This window comes from Miniopterus natalensis, chromosome 2 (genome assembly GCF_054644295.1).
Source record: "Miniopterus natalensis isolate mMinNat1 chromosome 2, mMinNat1.hap1, whole genome shotgun sequence".
NCBI classification, from domain to species: domain Eukaryota; kingdom Metazoa; phylum Chordata; class Mammalia; order Chiroptera; family Miniopteridae; genus Miniopterus; species Miniopterus natalensis.
This window is the reverse complement of record NC_142082.1, coordinates 171,346,032-171,368,866: the sequence shown is the minus strand read 5'-3', so window position 1 is coordinate 171,368,866 and position 22,835 is coordinate 171,346,032. Positions and strand designations below refer to the sequence as shown.

The 22,835-nt window shown below is 37.4% G+C and overlaps 1 protein-coding gene and 1 pseudogene across 1 annotated transcript in view; one reads left to right on the top strand and one right to left on the bottom strand.

Annotated features, from left to right (window-relative positions):
- Window positions 1–22,835, bottom strand: part of APAF1 (apoptotic peptidase activating factor 1) — a 64,633-nt gene extending 41,798 nt beyond the window's left edge. The window contains exons 1-11 of the mRNA XM_016223183.2: window positions 22,505–22,835; window positions 22,036–22,225; window positions 20,960–21,157; window positions 13,853–14,036; window positions 11,680–11,792; window positions 11,447–11,578; window positions 9,699–9,937; window positions 9,167–9,334; window positions 8,335–8,466; window positions 3,910–4,023; window positions 3,274–3,458 (exon numbers count right to left, since the gene is read on the bottom strand). Coding sequence (XP_016078669.2) covers window positions 3,274–3,458; window positions 3,910–4,023; window positions 8,335–8,466; window positions 9,167–9,334; window positions 9,699–9,937; window positions 11,447–11,578; window positions 11,680–11,792; window positions 13,853–14,036; window positions 20,960–21,157; window positions 22,036–22,225; window positions 22,505–22,642 — 1,793 coding nt within the window. The 5' untranslated portion in view covers window positions 22,643–22,835. The remainder of the gene's footprint in view (window positions 1–3,273; window positions 3,459–3,909; window positions 4,024–8,334; window positions 8,467–9,166; window positions 9,335–9,698; window positions 9,938–11,446; window positions 11,579–11,679; window positions 11,793–13,852; window positions 14,037–20,959; window positions 21,158–22,035; window positions 22,226–22,504) is intronic.
- On the top strand, window positions 7,339–8,242 carry LOC107545131 (small ribosomal subunit protein uS5 pseudogene; annotated as a pseudogene).

Genomic DNA, 22,835 nt, shown 5'->3' with positions numbered 1-22,835 from the left:
AAATCCAGTTAATCAAATACACATCACTTTCTGTTTTCCTTTGATACTTTAATATTAACATGTGCAGAGAAAACATTATGTAAGGATACCCTCAGAAAAAACAAAAAAACCTCCGTATCTTTTAGAAGGAAAGGAGACAGCAAAATGAAGCTCATTTCCTAACTGAAGTATGACACTACACCCACCACTACAATGATGTACTTTTAAAACCGCTCTTCTCTAACTACAATTATTCAGACTTAGAGAAATAAAAATAAAGCAATGTCATTTTCTGTGTATCTTAAATCTCCTGAATACTAGCTATCCCACAGGTACAAATATATTATTTCTCATGTGATAAAGGGTAAAGGAACATAACGAATACTTGAAATAAGAGAAGTATCAGAACAGTGTCAGAATTTCAGTGTCAGTCACTTTGAGTACAAGTAAATATATTAAATGGTATCGTGTTTAAGAGTCAAAGGTTGAAGTCATATAAACCTAAAAAGCAACCTCACTTCTACTACTTACTAGGTATGTAAACTTAAGCAAATGGCTTAACCTAGTAAGTTTCCTTTCCTCATATGTAAAATGGGAGTGTATCTGCTCTAAATAGTGCCTTTCACATAAAGATGCCAATGTAATCATGCTTTTAAAAAATTACCCACCCAAAAGACCGACCAAAAGAAAAAGGAAACACAGAGGTAAATCAGACTTAGACCCTGCCTGGAAAGTTTTACACTTTACTAGAAGTGAAAAAACAAACAACTATAATATAAGAACTAGACTGATAAAAACTTGAAAGAAAAACAGGTTAAGTTACTAGCAAAGGTGAGAGAACATTAGACTAAGAAAATACTCTTTCCCCTTTATCTACTCAATTCCCCAAAGAAAGCTCAGAAAGTGACCTTGTCACAATGATGGCCAAAAAGTATTATATAACAAATGAATTTATGAAAATATAATTTCTTTGAAAGCTAAAACTCAGTTAAATTAAGCTTATACCAACCTAAATCCTTCTACAGGGGAAAAAAAAAAAGGTTTTCTAGTTCTGAAAAATAAAACATTATTTAAATATGACTTGGTCAAACCCAGTTAAAAAATACAGCTATGAATGACTAGTCATTCTATGAAAGAACATCACAGGTTGAAATGCAGTTGATAGAATGAAAAAAAAGAAACAGCATAAAAGAGTAAAAATAATGAACTATACCCATTTAATTATCAAACCAAGTATTAAAATTCTATTTCAGCCACTAATTATGACATGAATTCAACCAATCTTCCACAAATTTCTATTGAATACCAACTATATGGACCAAGCAATATACGAAATGCTATGCTTAAAAACAACCACCAATATTTATTGAGCACCTTCTATGATCTAGGTGCTGTTCTGAGCACACTATGTATGTGTGCTTGCTCATTCAATCCTCACAACAATGCGATGAAATAGTAGCACTAGGTGAGGGAAACTGAGTAACTTTCCCTAGTTACACACAACTAATAGATAGCAGAACTGGGATTCAGCCCAGGCAGTCTGGAGACAGCTTGTTATTTTAGCCTCCAAACAATTCTATACTTCAGAACACATGTACTATTATGGGAGACAGACAAGTAAACAGGCAATCACCGTAAGAGGAGGCAATGCTATCATCTGGGGTAAACAGGTATTCTAGAACACAGATCTAACCTAACCTCAATGAGTTAAGGGGATGCTTCCAGGGAGAGTGAAACCTCTTCCCGAGAAAATGCTAGACAATGGTTAACTCTAGGAAGTGGGAAGGTGGGTAAGCAGGTGACTATTCATTTTACATCCCTTTAATACTGTTTGATTTTTTTAAATCAAGAACATGAACTACTTTAAAATAAAAATAAAATCAACAAGAAATTAAATTTTCATTTTAAATAAAAAAATTTGTAAAAGTTCAGTTGGTTAGTGTCATCCTGGTATGCCAAGGTTGTGGGTTTGATCCCGTCAGAGCACATACAAGAATCAACCAGTGAATCTGTAAATGAGTGGAACAACAAACTGATGTTTCTCTCTCTCTCTCAAATCAATAAATAATTTTTTTTTAACGTCAAGAGGAAACTTAAAAAAAAGAAACTCTCTCTTTCATGGAACCTTCCCAGAATTCCTCACTCATTCAAGTGAATTACCTACCTCTCGGTTCTACCCCTTTTTTATACATGCTTTTGTTGCACTCATCACATGATAATTACTTGCTTAAACTTCTTTCTACACTACTAGGTTGTGAGCTCCTTGGGAAGAGCGTTCAACCTAGTAACAGTGCTTACTTGGCACATCAGAAGAGAAGTTCAAATGTGTGAACTAAACTAATTTAGGGAAATCATCCATAGCAACCTGACTTATTTGGAAAGAGGGCCCAGGGCTATAGAGATCACTGACATCAACCTAGAGTTTAATTTATATATAAATTATACTTGTGATTAGACAAGCACTTGTACTTATTTCTAGCAATAAGAGTAGCTTGGCATATAGAAGCATGGAAAATAAAGCTACACAGACCCAGGGTTTAAATCCCATTCAGCAAGCCACATGAGCCTAATCAATAATCAAGTTTCAACCTCTCTGTGCCTAATTTTCTCATTTGTAAAATAGGGCAAATAATATTTACCTTATAAGGTTGTTTTGAAGATAAAATGACTAAGATGTGAGCCTATTGTATGTAACAGGCATTAAAAAGATGGTAGTTTAGCTTTCCTTTTACTAATTGAGAAAATTAAGGTGAGAGCAAAATGGGCCTCTTTAGGCATTAGAAGAACCACGGTTGAGGGGAAGTTTAACAAGGGCTGTGTGCAAGACAGTGTTAATCACTCTACATCCAATACCTCATTTAACTTCACAAAAACAGTACCAACCTCAAAGGACTGTTATCTCTATTTTACGTATGAGAAAGGAGCATATAACTTGTTCAACATCACAGAACTGTTAGGTTTTAGAACTGAGTCTCAAACATTGGTTTGTGGCTTCAAAGCCATGTCCTTCACTGCTTGCTGCATTCCATCCACCAAGTAAAGCATTTGGTGTGAATATTTAGAATGACTTGTCAAAATGCCATACAGGCAAGCATCTATTTCTATGGACTCTTTGAACATGTATATTTCTCCTATGCTTACTTCTCTAAAACTTTTCAGTAAGAACACTTATTAAAAGTGCCAGTCTTTTCCAAAGAACTGTTGTTACGTCTTCCTGGAGTGAACTTACTCACTACCTGAAAAAATAATGACATAGCGCACACAGCTCCCTTTGGTCTCTCCTAACCTACTTACGTCCACTCTAGGTAAAGCATCCCGTTGTCAGCCTCCTGCTTGGCCTTCAGCTTTGCTTGCTGATAAACTTCTGAAGTTTCCGGTTCACAGAGACCCAGTTGTACAATATTAGGAAATGGCTGTCGTCCGAGAAGATGTCCATTTAAAGATAAAAACTCCTGGAAATTCTCACAGACTGCATAATCCTGTGAACAAACTGAAATCTCTTAGAAACATAACCAGAGCCAAAACCTGACCTTTTTCTGTCTCTGTGATCTTGTCACTTTGAAGGCGTAAATGAGATATTCTCTGATGAGCTAAAACGGAATAACTAACCACTTAGGTAACAAATACAGAGTGACCCTCTTAATCTTTTAAACACAGGCTAAAAATCTCATTATCAAAGTACCACTTTCTTATCACATTCTTTAAAAGTAAAAAGCCCAACCCTGAACACGTTACTTCTTCAGCTTTCACACCTCAATCAAATCCACATCCCCGATGGGTGAGGAATCAGACTAGTTAGGATCAAACATCCAAGCAAGACAACTTTCTCTCTTCATTCCTCCCGTTCTGCTCGTCCCCACTACTGAACCTCGATTTAGATGTCAAAAAAGCCACGTCCTTTCAGGACTTATTTTTCGTTTGAATATATACCTTTTCATCCAGTATGTCCCTGTATTCCACAAATTCATGAATCAGATGAGCAGGGCCTACGAGTTCCGTTTTTGCTTTAATCCAATCCAGGGAAAACATTAAAGCACAAAGTTCCTTTTCAAAAAAAATAAATAAATAAGATCAGGAGCCCTGTTAAAGAGATCAAAGAATTTTAAATCTACCATCATTATCCTAATGCTACTGAGAAAAACTTAGCCAGTATCTCAAATTTAAGGATGAAGAGGAAGCTACCGAAGGTGGCAATCCTTCACGAAGGGTAGTTTCATGAATAGTAGTTTGCCAGAGAGTAAATACGAACAACTAAGAATTCCCAGCTATAGAAGAAAACAAGCAGCAAAAAGGAAAATGCAAAAATAAACAAATTTACTTTGAAGCAAGAAGTGGTAACCAAGGTCTCCTGATTTATTCATTTAAAATGCTATATATAGGAGATTAAAGATGGCGGCAGGCGGAGTGAAAGGAAGCTATTGAAAAGGAACATATAAATAGTTTTAAAGAACCATAAAATGGACCTCACACCTTAACTCAAAATAAGTTTTAGTTGGATTAAAGACTTAAATATAAAATAGAAAAATGGTGGTGCATTTAACAACATAAAAACTCAAATCCTCAATATAGTAGAGAGCAATGTAAATAAAATTTAAGACAAAAAAAATAAAGCAGGAAAAAATACTTATAACAAGTATGACAGAGGACAGTATTAATAAAAATGAATAATACTCATCATTCATTTTTATAGCAAATTCTTTAAAAATAGGAAAAAGATAAACATCCCAACATAAAAATAGGTAAAGGCAATGGATGGGAACCAACTCACAAAATAAAAAGTACAAATGGCAAAAAACCTCACCAGTAATCAAAGTGAAACAACAAAGATTTACTTTTTTTCTGCCACCACCAGGCTGGAACCTTAGTTTCCTCATTTTGTAAATGGTGATACTAATAGTCTATCTTGCAGGGTTGTGATAAAACTTTAAATGAGTTAGTATGTATAAAATGCTTGGAACAAATCCTGGTGCAAAGCAAATCCTTAGTAAATTTTAGCTGCTATTATTATAACAATTCTCACTGCCTAACCATTACCATTGCTTTCATGGAATATAATTTATCTCAAGCAGTAGCTAATTCCACTTACCTATAATGGCTCATAGGCAGTTAGTTACAGGAGCAAGGATTAAAGGCTAGGACAAACTCATCCCAAAGCACTCTCATGAGAAAGTAACATGTTACCTAAACTCTCTGGGCACACGAGAAGTGCAAGGTCATTACTTCACCCTCTCCCTCTAAACTCACTTTAATCTTGGATGGGAACACTGATACCATTTTAATTAATTGTAAAAGATTAACAAAAACTTCTTAAAGAATTCTTTTTCATCGTGTTTTCTTAAAAGGGTCTTTGAAACAGGGTCTGAATTGGTGAAAACTTCAGTGCAGGGCTGCCTGTGTAACTAAGACTTACCCATCACTTAAGATTTACTATTTTTTAATATCAACCAGATTTCTAAAGACTAAAAGGAGTGATAAGAAAATTGGCTAGAATCAGAGGAAATGACCACTCTCTTACACTATTAGTAGTGATATAAGTCAAATCAACCCTTATGGAGGACAGTTTGGCAACCTGTATTAAAATTCAAGCAGTATACACCATTTGACCTAGAAATCAATATGTATCCTCAGAAAATAATCAGGTGCGTGTGCTTAAGCAAGCTTATTGTTCATAAGCAACTGGTTAATCTAATGTAGCTACACAATCAAATAGAACACCGCTTTTTAAATTATGTTGCTGTATATAAATTGACATAAAAAGAGGATGATATATAATTAAGTGCAAAAAAAAGGCAAGATATAAGACTCTATTTCTATTACATATGATAATACAGTTTGGGTTTTAAAAAACAAGTGTGTGTATGGAGCAACAAAATGACCTAGACAGGTATCCACAAGAGCACTGGCCATTGCTGAGTGCAACCTTCATTTCCTCCTTTTAGTTTTTCCATATTGTTCCAATGAAAATAAATCATTATCTTTAATCATCAAGAAAAAAAGGCTAAAAAAGAGAAAAGAAACTGAATCCTGCCACACTATCATACATATCAAAAGTTGGGGTTTTTTTAAATGCATGAACCCATTAATTCCACTTCAAAGAATTTTCAAAGGAAATAATATAGGTGTAAAGACAAACAGAAATATTCATTACAGCATTATACAGGCAAAAAACGGAAAACAAACTAAATGTTCAACAACAGTTTGGCTAAGTCAATTAGGACATTGATATTTATTGGAATACCTTTATTCCAATGTAGATTATTAAACATAAAAAAGAAAAACAGGCTACGACACTGTTTGTGTAACCAAAAAATAATGTACCTAAGCATAGAAAAATTACTCAAAAGTACATATGGTTTTCCAAAATGTTAACACTTGTAGTAGTTAGTTGGTAGTTAGGACTTCAAATATCATCTATGTGCTAATGATTCCCAAATGTTATCTTTAATCCATAATCTTCCCCAGAAATCTAGATTTATATATCCAACTATGTGCTCAATATTTCCAATTAGATGTCTTAATATGTATATCAGACTTAATATACTCAAAATGAGTTACTAACCTTTACCCACCCCCAAAAATACTTGTTCGACCCACAGACAGCACTATCTCAGTTCATGGCAGCTCTAATCCTTCCACTGCACAGCTTAGAGTCATCTTTGCCTCTTCTCTAATAATGAACACCAAATTCATCAGCAAATCATGATGTTGCTACCCCTATATCATCACTTTCTTTCTCCTTCCATGCTTTCTTCTTCTGAGCACTTACTACCCCCTGACATAGTATACATTTATTTGTCCACTGTCAGTCTCCCCCAAGAATGTAAGCTCAATGACAGGAGGGTCTTTGTGGCTGTAGCAAAGCCTCACAATGAGTAACAATACCAGTATATAACTGGCACTCAAAAAATATTTGTTGAATGAATGACTATACTTTCCCACCCTCCATTTCCTCTCAAAACTTAAAAACAAACTAATAAAGAAATGCCCAGCTGGGCGTGGCTCAGTAGTTGAGCATCAATCTAGGATCCAGGAGATCAAGGTTCGATTCCCAGTCAGGGCATATGCCCGGGTTGTGGGCTTGATCCCCAGTCAGGGGCATGCAGGAGGCAGCCGATCAATGACTCTCTCATCATTGGTTTTCTATGTCTCTCTCTACCTCTTCTTTCCTCTCTCTGAATTCAATAATGATATATTAAAAAAAAAAAAAAAGCTACTGTTCATAAAAGAAAGTTAATTTTCAGGTGATTCATTTACTGCAATAGTTACTAAGGTACCGTTTTAAATAACTTCAGGTAAAAATAGTAACAAAAATACTTACATAGTCTATAATTCTATTTTTACTAATAAAAAAATTCTAGTTCTTTCCTGAGGAAAGACCAAATGGCAGATGACACCAGTGCTCTGGGAGGGCCAGGTGGCCCCAGGGGCCCTGGAATCAGAGGCAGCAGAAGCTTCCATAGAGGATTTGGCAGCAGCATCCACAGCAGAGGTCGTGGCCAGGGTCAGGGCCGAGGCTGCGGAGCTCACGGAGGCAAGACTGAGGACAAGGAGTGGATCCCTGTCACCAAGCTGGGCCGCCTGGTCAAGGACATGAAGATCAAGTCCCTGGAGAAGATCTATCTCTTCTCCTTGCCCATCAAGGAATCTGAGAACACTGACTTCTTCTTGGGGGCACCCTCAAGGACAAGGTTTTGAAGATTATGTCTGTGCAAAAGCAGACACAGGCTGGCCAGAGGACCTGGTTCAAGGCATCTGTCGCCATTGGGGACTACAATGGGCATGTTGGTCTGGGTGTTAAGTGCTCAAAGGAAGTAGCCACTGCCATACGTGGGGCCATCATCCTGGCCAAGCTCTCTATTGTCCCTGTGCAGCAAGGCTACTGGGGAAATAAGACTGGCAAACCCCACACTCGTCCTTTGCAAGGTGACTGGCAGCTGTGGCTCTGTACTGGTGTGCCTCATCCTCACCCCCAGGGACACTGGCATCATCTCAGCCCGTGCCCAAGAAGCTGCTGATGATGGCTGGTATCGATGACTGCTATGCTTGGCCAGGGGCTGCACTGCTACCGTGGGGAAAGTCACCAAGGCCACCTTTGATGCCATCTCTAAGACCTATAGCTATCTCACACCAGATCTCTGGAAAGAGACTGTTTTTCACCAAGTCTCCCTATCAGGAACTCACTGACCATCTTGTAAAGACCCACACCAGAGTTTCTGTGCAAAGGACCCATGCTCCAGCTGTGGCTACCAGAAAAATAAAGTGAATTAAGCTCGTTAAAAAATAAAAATAAATTCTAAACACAGGATTAAATTAAAGTGAGATGAAAGAAAATAATTTTTAAATCAGTCATCTTACTTTGTGCATATCGGCACTGGCCATGTGATAGGCCAGAAAATTGTACCAGTACATGCAGTCCTCCTGATCTGGTGAAAGAGTATGTAGTTGGTGATGTCTCTGGAACTGAGTGATTACCTTCTTATGCAGATCCTGAAACATAAATGAAACATTTCAGAGGAAAGAAACAATTTCATAACCTAAACATCACAGTAACTCCAGCTTCCAAAGCTATTTAAGAATATACAGAGAATCTCTCCACAAGATACTTATGAATTATAATTAACAAAATGAAAAAAACAGCAACTTTACAGTGGAGATATTGGTAGATGCCACTTTAGCCAAGTGATCAATGGTAACATCACTGATAATCAGATATATCAACAGTCTGATATGATGTGCCGAGAAGGACACAACTTCATTTCTGTGGTATTCTTGCCAAAAATATGTAATTTAATCTAGTAAGGAGAAAACATCAGATAAACCCAAACTAAAAGACAATGTACAAAATAACTAGCTAGTACTCCTCAGAAGTGACCATGAAAGATATACAAGAAAGCTGAGGAATTTTCATAGATTTGAGAAAAACAAGGGGAATATGACAATTAAATGCAATATGGAATCCTGAATTGGATTTGGACCACAAAAAAGACATTAGTGGGAAAACTGGTAAACACCAAATATAAAGTCTGTGAATTAGTAACATTATAGTTATGTAAAGGTTTTAACTTTCGGAGAGCTAAGTGAACGGTATATGCGCAGAATCTCTGCACTGTTTTGCAACTTTTCTGTGTCTAAAACTATTTCAAAATAAAGAGTTAAAAAATAAAACAATGTATAGAGGTGCAAGTACCTGAAGCTGGCTGCGGTTCTTCTCTGTAAGGAAATCTACTTGAAGATCATGCAAATAATAACAAAATGATTTTCCATTTCGATCACAGAATAACAGAGACTTATTAACAAACTCCTGCAGTATGTCTTCAACTTCTTCGGTTTCCATGTCCCAGAGAACACATAACACCTAGGAGTCAGAGTACAATGATCAGGACTGCAGACAAGGTGTTAACACACAAAGTAAATCACATCTCAAAGCCCTGAATAAGAATCTATTTCATTAAAAGAAGCTCAACCATTCCTCAAGAGAGAAAAGAAAGACAGAAAGAAGCCGGCTGCTTCTCCAGCTTCATTAGAACCACTGAAAAATACGTAACCCTTCGCAGTTCAACATCGAGCCCTTGATGGAGACTGAGAGCAGGGGGACTTCTGAACCTTCCACCCTACCACCTCAGTCACGTGGATCTTATGTTTCCAAAATCCTCTGTAATAATAGCCTTGGTTACATGCCATAAATACCCACGGGTGAGGATTCTTGGTCCTTCTATTACCTTTGTAGGCACCTTAACATCCTTCTGCAAGACGGAAAGATCTGTGTAATAACCTTTGATGTCTTCTCGGAGCATTTCAACACTTATAGACATGGCTTCATCCAGAGCCTCATAATCATAAGATGAAGACTTCCTTATCCTCCTAAACTGCTTATTCTGAAGTTGCCTGAGGTAGTACCCCCAGCGTTCAGGAAAATCACGTAAAAGAGCACCAATCAAAGACACTACAAGAGGAGAACCTAAATGAAAGTCACTGTGTTAGTACTGTCTCATTTCAGAATTACTACTAAGTTAAGAATCAATTTATTGCTGTATATAGATATCCAAAACCTTAAAGTATTTTTAACTCTTGGGTTCATTTTAGGTATTTATTTTAAGTAAGTCATTAGAAATAAGAAATATTTCGTTTAAGGATATTCATCACAGAATTATTTAAAACAATGAAAAATCTCAAACAATAACAGAAATGACTCAATTTAAAGTACATCACAATATTATGCCATTGGTAAATTTTTTCAAAAGATATTTAATGGCATGGTAAAATGCTCAAGTTTGTTATATAATAAGGACCTGGTTTTAAACGATGTATACCACATTATAATCTTGATGTTTTTTCCAAAGTTTTATATGTCCTAAAAAACTGGAAGAAATACTCTTATGATACTAAAAATTATCAGATTATGAATAGTTTCTATATTTTCTTTATAGATTCACACAGTTTCAAAATGGATATGCATGAGCTTTATAATAATAAAAATCAGGTATTTCTCCTAAGTTTAAGATTTTTTTTTAAATCAATTAACTCAAATCCAAGTACCTATTTGATGGCAGAAAGAAAAACAAAATGTATTTCCATGCATTAACCACAATGGAAAAAGTAATCTTAACTGCTAATAGATTTGATTACATAAAAGTTTAAACTTCTGGCGCTGGCTAGGTGACTCAACTGGTTGGGCACTGTCCGGCACACCAACAAGCTGCGGGTTTGATTCCCAGTCAGGGCACATACCCAGATGGCTGTTTTGATCCCCAGTCAGGGAGTATACAGGAGGCAACCTATCGATGTGTCTCTGGTTCTCTCTCTCTTTGTCTCTCTCTCTCTCAAATCCATAAAAACATATCCTTGGGTGAGGATTTAAAAAAAAAGTTTAAGTTTCTGTATTTCAAAAAGACTACTAATGAAATTAAAAGGCAAACAAAAAAATTGGGGAAAATGTTTGAAAAAACATGAAAAAGGGCTAACAGCTTCAATAGATTACCTAAAAGTCAATTAAAAATATGTATATCACAAAAGAAAAGTGAGTCAAGGATAATTTCTTAAAATGCAAAAATTCAATAAGTAAAAAGTTTAACTTCACTAGTAAAAATTGCAAGCTAGGAAGAGAAAACCAGTTTTTACTTAGCAATTAGAATACTATTTTTATAAAATCCCAACCAAAAAAATTGAAAACTATCACTACGTTTTTTTGTTCTTTGACAGCAGAGGTCATGTCTTCACGCTAACATACCGTGGGAGCTCATTAATGTTTTAATGAATGAATGAATGAATGAATGAATGAATACCAAGATACCATGACACATTAAGTTATTACACATTTAGGGTATCAGAAAAGAACCTAGAATACTAAGTATTCTAGTGAAGTGTTTGGATGTTCATGTGCTAAACTGTCCTATTCATTAGCTTAATTTATACCACAGTGTAAATTAACATCTCTCTAGCCCCTCATACACAAAGTAAGTAACTCTACCTTTACACTCTTTTATAATACTATGAGCTTCTTCTGGCAAATCCGCTTTCTTCATGTTAACAAAAAGGGATAAGATTTCAAGTCCTTTCTCTTTTCCTAAGCTACTCTCCACAGGGACGACATACTTAGGACCTGCAAAATCACAAGACACAGGAAGTCATTTGGTGTGCCAATATTTAAATGCAATTGACTTAAAACACAAAGGTAGTAAAGAGTAAATTAATAATCCATACCCATCACTGAATCTGTAACACTCTTGTCTCTGGTTGTAAGAAGAATCTGGCACTGACTGTCAAAAGCTTTTAACACCCAGGGATCCCAAATATCATCCAAGATCAGCAGAGACCTAATTAAAAGAACTGTATTGAGTCACTGACATTTATTTTAAGCTTCCTTTTAAAAAAGAGAATGCCACCACTTTTTCAAACTTATAAAACAAGAAAAGAAAAAAGAGATGTCTCATGATTCTTCCTCTTTGCTAATATCCCCTTCACAACACAGGGTGGGGCAAAAGTAGGTTACAGTCCTGAGGAGGCTAAAGTTTATTCTTGTACTATTATTGATTAATTATTGTATTATTTTCCATACGGATAACTGTAAACCTACTTTTGCCCATCCCTGTATATTGATCCAAATTCAGGCAAAAAAATGTGAACCTTCCCCTTCTTCCCACCCAAAATCAACACATATTAAAGTTAAGGGATCTCTAAAAAGAGGGCTGTAAGTATTAGAAATCAGCCACCTAGTGCCTAAAAAGAACTATCCATGTGATGGGATTTTTTCCAATTCAGTCTTTAAGCACCAAAACCTAATGAGAACGGGGCTCAGGTTAGCATTAGAATGAATCATAGAACAATGATGACTCTTAACCTTTTTTTACCTACAAAGCTAGCAATTTCATATGTTCCGACCTAATAGAATGCACCAACAGATTACTTTTCATGTGATACTCTAGTGGGGTATTTTCCAGCCAAGAAACCAGTTTGTTTATTCATGACGACAGAGAACCTCTGTGCCAGTTCCTAACTGGTCTCTCCAAAAACCTTTTTAAACTCACCAGAACAAATAAAAAAAACACACAACTAAAACCTGATAGCATAATTACACATTAGTGTTTTTGTATGAACGGCACTCCACTTCTGAACACTACAAAAGAAGACTCTAGGTGCACATGCAGTTTGGAGAATTGCAAAAGCATAAACCAAAATGATGCTGAGAGAGAAACAAAATGACTGGTGTTATAAGCCATGGTCTGATGCATCTGAGAGTGGTGACAATATTTTCCTAAACAGAAGTCACTTTTAATTTGCAAAGAAGAGAAGTGGGATTAGGGAGAAGTTACTGAGCAAAAAAAAGGGGGGGTGGGGGTGGGAATGGTTAGTAGTCTCAATTCTACTCCTCCAGGAAAATAGATACTAGTGACTATCAAGGGGAAGGGGAGATGATGGAGGGATCTGGAGGAGACAAAAGCCAGAGAAAAGAGAGCTTCCCTCTATAGTGAGTATCCATCATAATCATCTAGAAAAGGCTTTTTCCAAAAAGTACTCCTCACCTAATATTCTAATATCAACCCCCTTACCAATTTGAGAATCACTGCCATACTTAGCAACTATTACACAGGACAGTGTCTTACATCATCAGGTGTACCCATGCCATCACCTAATTCCTGCCCCATTTACTGTTCTACTCCTAAGGAATGCTTTATCACCTCTGTACTTGCAGCACTGACCAAGGCACAACACTCGATGCTCCTTAAATGAGCAAATGAAAGAAATGGCCACTAGATCATGGAAACCAAACTATTGACTGAATCACCAGTTATACTCTCCACACAAACAGCAACTAAGCTGCTGTCTTCCTTCTGGCTTAGTGGAAATTGTGAAATAGCTGGTAACAGTGCCTGGCACATAATTATATTGGTAGTTGAATGAATTAATGAATTATTGAAATAAACAAATAAAACAAACTTGAAGTACATGGAAATATAAGTTACAAGTATACCCAAAAATTAAGACAACACAATAAAAGGGTCCCATTAAATAAAAATTCCTTCCTGGCTCAGTCTTCTACCAGTTGCCTGCATTTACTCTCTTGTTCTATGCTAACCCATTAGAAACAACGGAGTCAGGGCAAGAAGCCTGCATTTTCTAGCAAAGACCACTATTTCCTGAGAGCCGACAATGGTACATAAGAGATGATATGGTAGGTAGGAGACGAAGAAGAGAAAAGTAGCAGTTTTAGGCCAGTGGAAGCTACTTTTTTTTTTTTTTAAATACGTGCGAGAGAACAGCAGGAAAGCAATGGTTCTTTCTTAGACCCTCTACCAAACAGCAAGGAAAGGATATGATGCTCTCAAGATGTCAGTAGTTAAGTCTCCTTGGGACTTCATTATTTGACCGTCTGTACCTTGGGTGTTTGCGCAGCATCAGAATGCGGAGACGGTCTTTAGCCTCTTCAATATTAAGTGGAAGCCTCTGGGAGCTGCTCTCATCCTGGTCCAACCGCATACAAAGATTCTGCAGTTTCATCAGAAGCCCGGATTTGTCTTGTTTCCCAACTGAAACCCAATGCACACCCCCGGGGAAGCAACCTGGTGAGGAAAAGAACAATAAACTTAAGGCCTCTAAACAGGAGTCCTTCTTTCAAAGATTTTACTTATGGGCAGCAGATTTGTTCCAATCTTCAATCTCATCACATCTTCAACTTCTTCTGATCATGAATTTTACTTGTAGGGTATTTACTGAGTTTTACAGCCTAAATCTAAGACCAGTTGAAGAAAGGGAGAAACTGAAGTTTGGAGTAAATCTGCTTTTTATCAGTAAAATTTTACCAAACAAAATTTCACAATCTTTGTCCCATGTCATCAATCATTACTGTATAGCAGCTTTTCAACCTAAGCCTTCTAGACATTCTGGACCACACAAGTCACTGCTGTGGGAGATGTCCTATGCGCTACAGGATGTTGAAAGGCCTCCTTGGCTTCCATCCACTGGGTGCTAGGAGCATTCCCGCTCATTATGACAACCAAAAGTGTCTCCAAACAGTGCCAAACGTCAGCTGGAGGGGAAACCACCTCTGACTGAGAACCACTGATGTCTAGAAAGGTGTAACTCACCCATTATGGCTTTTGTATAGACTTAAAGAAAGAAGCTAGCTTTAAGTATGGCTCTAATGCTTAATAACTATGTAATCTTTGGCAAATCACTTCACCTCAGTCTCATTTATTATACTGAAATAAAACTGTTTACCCTATCTATTTCAGAGTTACTCTGAGAAATTAATGCTATAAAATATGTGAATTTGCTATGTTAACTACAAAGGGCTGTAAGACTTTCTTAGTGATATGAATCTAAGATCACCTTACACAGAGTAAGGTTTGAACTAGTAAGCACTATATAAGAGTGGACATCATTATTACTTTTACTGTCAACTGTTATCATCATTATTGTTAATTAAGTCATAACATTTGTTTAAATGTTTTTTATTTATTTCAGAGAGAGGAAAGGGAGAAGAAGAGAAAGAAAAATATCGATGAGAAAGAATCATCGATCGGCTGCCTCCTACACACCCCCTACCAGAGATCGAGCCCACAGCATGGGCATGTGTTCTGACCAGGAATTGAACCATGATCTCCAGCTTCATGGAGTGATGCTCAACCACTGAGCAACACTGGCTGGGCAAGCCATAGCATTTTCTTAAAGTATGTATTTTTTTACTTTGATATTAGGAGCCAAAAATCTTAATCCTTCAAAGACTATATTTAACCAGTTCCCCATAGATAGAAGAAAATGTAAGAGGGGTCCCTATGTGTAAAATATGCAGGACACTAGCATTAGATAATACCAGTGGCATTAATCATAAAGATTTATATTATGTGATCATAAAAGTCTGAGAAAAAGCAAAAAATAGATAAAAAGATAAATGAGTTATGTTTTACCAAAAGGCACTTTATTTACCGGTATCAGAAATAATTAAGTACAAAATGAAATCACTATTTTAAAAATTTAATCATCCAAAAGAAACATTTGTACATAAGCACAAAGATGTATTTATGACATTTTTTTGAACACTATTCTAATAGCTCTACACATTAATCTATATTTAATCCTCACAGCAGACCACCTAGCAGACACTATTATTATCCCCCACTTTACAGATGAGGAAACAGGTATAGAAAGGGTGAGTAACTTGTCTAAGGTTACACAGCTAATAAAGCAGAGATGGGATTTCAAAACTCCAGCATCAATGCTCAACTTCTACACTACTCTTCCTCCACACAGACATTCACGACAGCACCGTTTGCAACAGGAAACACCTGGAAACCACCTGCAATGTCCACCTGAATCTCCTCTTCCCATGGAGGTTTCCAAAGCCAGAGGCAGGCCCAACTGAGCAAGGAGAAAACCCCATATGTAAATGAAGTTTGGAATATTAAATAGGACTTGATATTTTAATTATTGAAATGAGACTGGGACTCTGAACATGGACAAGGCCAGTGAAAAAATCAGTCCCAGAGGAGTTTTAAAAATGAAATGAGGGGAAAGAGTCCAGTTGTTTTCTGATTACACCCAACAAACCCCAATGCAATGGTGACACATCCACTAAATAAACCTGGTAAAACTGCCAAGGTTTATGATCATGAATTTAACTTGAAACTCGGTTAGGTGTTTTCTCCAGCAAAAAAGGAAGCAAATAATGATCTGCATGAGCAACAGGGAGTAAGAAGGACTACCAATTCCACCTCCGAGCATAAAAAAGGAATCAGCTTTCACCCAAGATAAGGAGAGAGCCTAAGAGCCAAGAGTATGTGCTAAGGAGCAACTGAATGACGGGCAATAAAAATCTAGTCCCAAGCCTAGGAGGAGAATATTGGGATAAACAGTGAGGATGGTATGAAATCAATGGGTCTTGATAGGTCAGAAAACTGTAACAGTGAACGTGAAGAACAGAATAGGTGGAGGTAGGCAAAGAGTAGAATAGAACGTTTATATCAAGATTTCAAAAGTGGAGCATCCCTTCTGGTAATGCCGAGGACAAGTGTTCAGGCCGGGGTCTGGAAGGAAGTAAAGAAAATGTCACTGGAAATGAAGTCAACGAAGGGAGAGGCCAAGATTCTAGATGACTCATTACAAAGATACCAAAGTCACAAAGAATGCCAAAAGAAGAAGGGTTTAAATTTATAATTAAGAACTCCAGTCATCAATGAATGAGAGGGCAGTAACATAACTGGGAAAGACTAGCGAAAAAGGACAAAGAATTTAGCTGGAGAAAGAGTATTAATGGTCTGAATGAGGCAACAGAGAGCAAGAACAACATCTACCCACTTTCTGGTGCTGACGTATGTGGGATATAAAGGAAAAATGTTGTCACAGTTTCAGATAAGGCAAAAAAGTAAACATTCTAAAAAGGGGTTGATGATATAGGGGAGTTTCCTGATCACAGAGGAGGAAGTCTAAAGGGTATGGCAGAAAGGCTTGGGAATGAGGGGAGGGGACCTAGATCAGAATTTGGTAATGTACTGAGTAAACAGAACAAATGACCAGGAGACAGAGAGCTCTGTGATAACTGAGGCAAAGACGGCACTATGAAGCATGGTTTGATTATCAGCGCCAGTGTCTTACAAGGTAGACAAGTCCTACGATTTGCTCCTGAAAGCTTCCTGAGTTCCCTTAGGCTTCCTTTAGTGTACAAGTCAACAGTTACAAAGCAGTAAATCCCTGATTTGTTTCATTTTCTGGCTCCACCTAGCGTTGTAGCTGTGTTCTGTGAGTGTCCATGTTTGTAAATACAAAGGTAAAAGTTTGGAACAATTCACTCTGAACTGTTAACCATGATCCTCTCTCATGAAGAATTCAGGAGAAACGGAAGAAGGGCAAGCGAAAAAAATTTTATCTTCTTTTTAAATGAAAATATTACTACTATAATATTTAAAACAAAATTTCAAACTACCTGTTGTTCCTATGGCTTTTTTTTTAATTTGTGCCTTCTCTTTAAATTTTTTTTTAAATCATTTCAGGATTAAAGACAAGGCTAAGAAAGTATCCTGATATAACTAGCTAGTAAACTCATTAGATTTAATTTTAAGTACCTATTGCTTACACCAAAGGTCTTTCCTAAATTTAAAACTAGATGAGGGCATTATAAACATATGCAATAAAAAAAGTTTTATTTTTTAAAAATAAAGACAAAGACAATGACCTAAAGATCTGCAAAACTCCTACCATCACAAAATGACAAATACTGAAGAATTCAATCCACATTTCAGAAAGAATCTTAACTACGGGCACAAGAGGGAGCAATTTAGCCTTGAATGATTTCTGTAATTGACTCAGAGAAACTTAATCAGAGAAAAATTGCCTGTATTCAGAGAGAATTAACCCCATCCTACTTTCACACGAGGTTTATCCTAGTAGCAATTAATAATCTAATAGCATCAAGAAAATCTTGGGAAGGACAGAAGCAAATAGGTAGGCAGCCTCTGGAGAAAGCTTCCATTCTTTAAAAACTCAGGGGGAGGGGGTTGGAGAATGAGTTCAATCCCCAACGGCCAATGATTTAATCAATCGTGACTATGTAATAAAGCCGTCATAAAAACCCAAAAGGGTGGGGTTCAGAGTTTCTGGGTTGGTGGACACAAGGAGGTGTGGGGAGAGTAGTGCACCCAGAGCGAGCATGGAAGTTCCACACCATTCCCACATATTTTGTCTTTACGCATCTCTTCCATCTGGCTGTTCCTGAGTTACATAACCTTTTATAATAAACCAGTGATCTAGTAAGTAAAATGTCTCTCTGAGTTCTGTGAGCAACTCTAGCAAATTAATTAAACCCAAGGAGAGGGAACCTCTGGTCAGATGCACAGGTAACAATCTGGAATTGTGATTGGCATCTAAAGTGGAGGGTGGGAGTGAGGGGTAGGGGGGCAGTCTTGTGGGACTGAACCCTTAACCAGTGGGATCCGACACTACCTCCAGATAGATAGTGTCAGGATGAAGTTTAAATCATAGGACACCAGCTGGTGTTAAAGAATTGCTGCACGTGTGGGAAACTCACACATGTGGTGTCAGAAATGAAGTAGTGTTGTAGTTGTGTAGAGGAGACAGATAGGAGTATGTTTTTCCTTAGAGGAGGGGAAGGAAAATAAGAATGGGAAATTTTTAAAAGGAAAAACAGCAAGAAGCTAAGTCTTATACAGACTTAATATGATAAGGACTGTGATCTAGAAAATACGATTAACACTCAAACCTCTGTACTTGAGATCTCACAAAAAAGCATATGAGGAATACAAATTATGCTCACTACGCACCAGAAAATTGCTATCGCTGACATTTTCTCAAAACAAAATAGTTAAAATCTATTCCAACAGCACAATTTGTACAATATGATTTCCAAGCAATTAATTCCTAAGTTGTTTGTCAATTTTAACTGCTAAAATTGAAAATTCACCCCAATGACTGAGTGATTTCAACTGAGCCGAGGGTTACGCTTTTAATCCTATAAATCAGTACATTATATGTGTATTTTATAGGAAGTTCATCATAATGTCGGGGGGGGGGGGGATTTCTTCACACTAAAGGAACTTAATCCCATTTTATCCTAAAATATCCTTCGTGATCAACTTTGCAGCAGAGGTAAAAATTAATTAATTAAATAATTAATATCATCCTTGAGCCTGAGACTTGCATAGAGCTGAGTTCCAGGAAAATTCTCTATAATGATAAAGGGGGAAAAAACAGGCTTTAGGAGTTGGACCTACTCCCAACAAGAGTAAGATCAACACTGCTGACAAAGGCCTGAAGTATACAACAGGTGTGCCCTAGCCTCCACATCTCCAAATCTGTTAGAGGTTCAATATTTATTCCATTCATTCTGTCATCATAAAGGGTCTGAACAGCTAACTAGGTATTATAAATTTTAAAGTCACTGACAACTAGAAATCAGGAACTGCCCTTAACTTCCCCTAGAACTCACTAAAGAATACAGGTGACCAAAGACTGAAGGAGCTATGGACTATTCCTGACAAACACCCTGAGAGCCTATCAGACTCCTTAAGGCCGAAGTACACCTGCCAAATGTCCTAAACCCTCTTCTGTACAGTATGGCCTTCCCCACTCCAGGAACTACCCAATACCCTGCCCACCGCCCCTACTCTCCCACCCCTATTCTTCCTCCAAACTCCAGCTAACACATCACCAACATGTCATCTCACTCAGGAACCCTATTCTGCCCATCTCCTCTTTCCCTAGAGAGGCAATGCTTCCTTCCTTTATTCTAGCTCTGTACCGTATACTTGCTTCTACTGTTCAGTTTACCCCACATATCATAATTTGTTTACACGTCTGTCTCCCCTACTAGAACATGAGTGAATTCCTTAGATGAGCAGACTGTGCCTTCTTTTTGGACCCCCAGTGCCCAAAGCAGTGCCGAGCACCACAGCAGGCTCTCAGACATTTACTGAATACATGAATACCTGAATCAAGAAAAGTCAGTCACGAGGTATCAAATGAATCTAGAAAGCCCACCTACAGAAAAACCTATCAGTTGCTACAGTCAGCTCCCAATTTTTTTTTGCTTGGGGCTTACCATAGATAGACCAGTTACTAAAGATTTTTACTTTTAAAGATAAGCAACTGATAAAATTAATTATAGAAATGGAATTAATAGTTTAATACAGGATGCCAGATTCATGAGACAATCACCCACTGGGACAGGCATTAATGGAACTGAGTTTCCAAGAAGCTCCTTCCCTACAGCACTCTATGACAGGAAGGTTTAAGTCTAGTACTGCGTGAAAGGCAGGTATATAATCTTTCCAGATCCTTTTTCAACTCTATTAATCCCTTCAATTGTTAAGATAAAGGGGAACTAGCTTCTTTCCATCTGATAATATATGACTGGCCTGGCTAGCCACGCTTTATTGTGACAGGCTAGGTGGAAAATAAATTTCAAATTTAATCATACCTATAGTAGGCAGAGTAATGGGCCCCTCAAAGATGTCCACATCCCATTCCACAGAATTTGTAAAAGTTATCTTTCAAGGCAAAAGGACTCTGCAGATGCAATTAAATTAAGGATTTTGAGATGAAATTATCCCAGATCATCCTTGTGATGATGGAATCACAAGGACCTTTGTAAGAGGTAGGCAAGGTCAGAGTCAGAGGAGATACGTTGACAAAAGCAAAGATCAGAGAGAAAGAGAAAGATTTGAAAATGCCATGCACTGCCAGCTTTGAAAATGGAGGAAGGGACCATGAGACAAGGAATCAGGCCACCTCTAGAAGCTGGAAAATAGTTTACCCTAGAGCCTCCAGAAGGAACTCAGTCCTGCTGATACCTTGATTTTAGTCCAGTAAGATTTATTTTGGACTTATAACCACCTCCAGAACTATAAGACGATAAATTTGTGTTATTTTAAGCCACCAAATATTTGGTAATTTGTCACAGCAGCAACAGGAAATTAACAGGATGACTAAAGAATATCTGCTTAGCCAGCAACACATGGTAATCAAAACTTACTTTCTAAGAAGACATGATCTCGAACAGCTTCTGCGGCTAATACAGTCTTCCCACAGCCTGCCATTCCATATACAGTGACCCATCCCGGTTCACCATTCAGTTTGGAGAGCTTCTGCTGAATTGCATTCACCAGCTTCTTCCTAGTAACAAAAACAACTGGCCTCTGTGGTACTCCTCCTTCACACAGGACTGTTCTTACTGAAATCCAAAGCAAAATAAGCATGAATAGAACTTTGAAATGGTTACTTAAACAGTATCATAATAACCAAAGACAACAGGCTGAATGTGGCTAGCATATTAACTTCAAATTTCTGATTTTTCAGAAAACTCAGAACAAAAGCGAATATATACCTTTCAAGACGACTATAAACAATGGAAATCTCCATCTATATCTGCCCTTACCCTATTTCTCTCTGACTTTCCAATCTCTTTCTCTCATATTAAAGGCTGGGAAGGAGAGTGCAAAGGGACGGATATGGAATTCCTTTCAAGAACTTAGCTTTCTAGCCCGGCTGGGCATGGCCCAGCAGTTGAGCATCAACCTAGGATCCGGGCGATCGGGGTTTGATCCCTGGTCAGGGCACATGCCCGGGTTGTGGGCTCGGTCCCCAGTAGGGGGCATGCAGGAGGCAGCCACTCAATGACTCTCTTATCATTGATGTTTCTATCTCTCTCTCTCCCTTTTCCTCTCTCTAAAATCAATAAAGACATATTTTAAAAAAAACAACACTTAGATTCCTAAAGATTCTTATTCTTTCCTATGCATGAACTTGATAAACACAGAACTGGAGAGGAACTTAAATAAAGGCCTATAAATCATCCTATCATCTCTAAAAATTAGGATATATCTATTATTACCTCGGAGCAGTAGATAGCTCACAGGGCAAGAAGAAAATGTGAGTTAATACTGATGCAAATAAAAATATTTAGGTTGGAAAATGTAATTTTTTCACACACATTTTTCAGTGAACTAATCAGTCTCTTTAGCAGATTCCATCTACAATAAGACAAAACTGCAGCAATGTAGCCACTGTGACAGCAATGTGACAGAAGGTACAAGTATTATGCACACAAACCATACGAAGTTATTCCACCAGCTGAATCTTTGTCATTGGAAGAAGAGACATCGGGAAGGCCACCATGGAGAAGGACAGCAAGATCTTTATAACCTTCATGTAGTAAAGCATTATAGAATGATATGTAGGAATAATTATCTTTCTTAAGTATAATTTTTATTAGCATAGCTGCTCGATGCTGTTGAGTGGGCTAAAAAAAAAAAAAAGCAGTAGTTCAGTGTACTATAAAGAATATGTTTGCAACAAATCAGTGGAGACCAGTGCAAGTTCTGAAATAAATTCTAAAAATTTTATTTTTAAAAATTTATCTTTATTGTTGAAAGTATTACAGATGTCCCCCTTTCCCCCCCATTGACCCCGCTCCCCCACCCAGGCCTTCATGGAACTATTGTCTGTGTCCCTGGGTTATGCATATATGCATATAAGTTCTTATTTTAAAGGAAGCATAGACTGCCTCTGAGGGCTTTACCTCATTTTTCACTTTTTCTTCTTCCAAAGGTGTTAAAACTCTATCACTAATCATGTGATCCATTATGTAGGATGTTTTGATGTCTTTTTCCAGGGCTTCTCTATGTTGAAGCAAACAATTTCGAGCTTTTGCATCCATTCTCCCTCAAATTTTTCTCTCTGAGCTACAGGCAAACATCAAAATATACATCAGGCCAATAAAGATAATGAAAGACGTGTAATTTCACTGGTAATCAAGAAATGTAAAGAAAATAAGATTTTATTTTTTGTGAAGATTTTTTTTTTTAAATATATCTTTTATTATTTCAGAGAGAGGAAGGAAGAGGGACAGA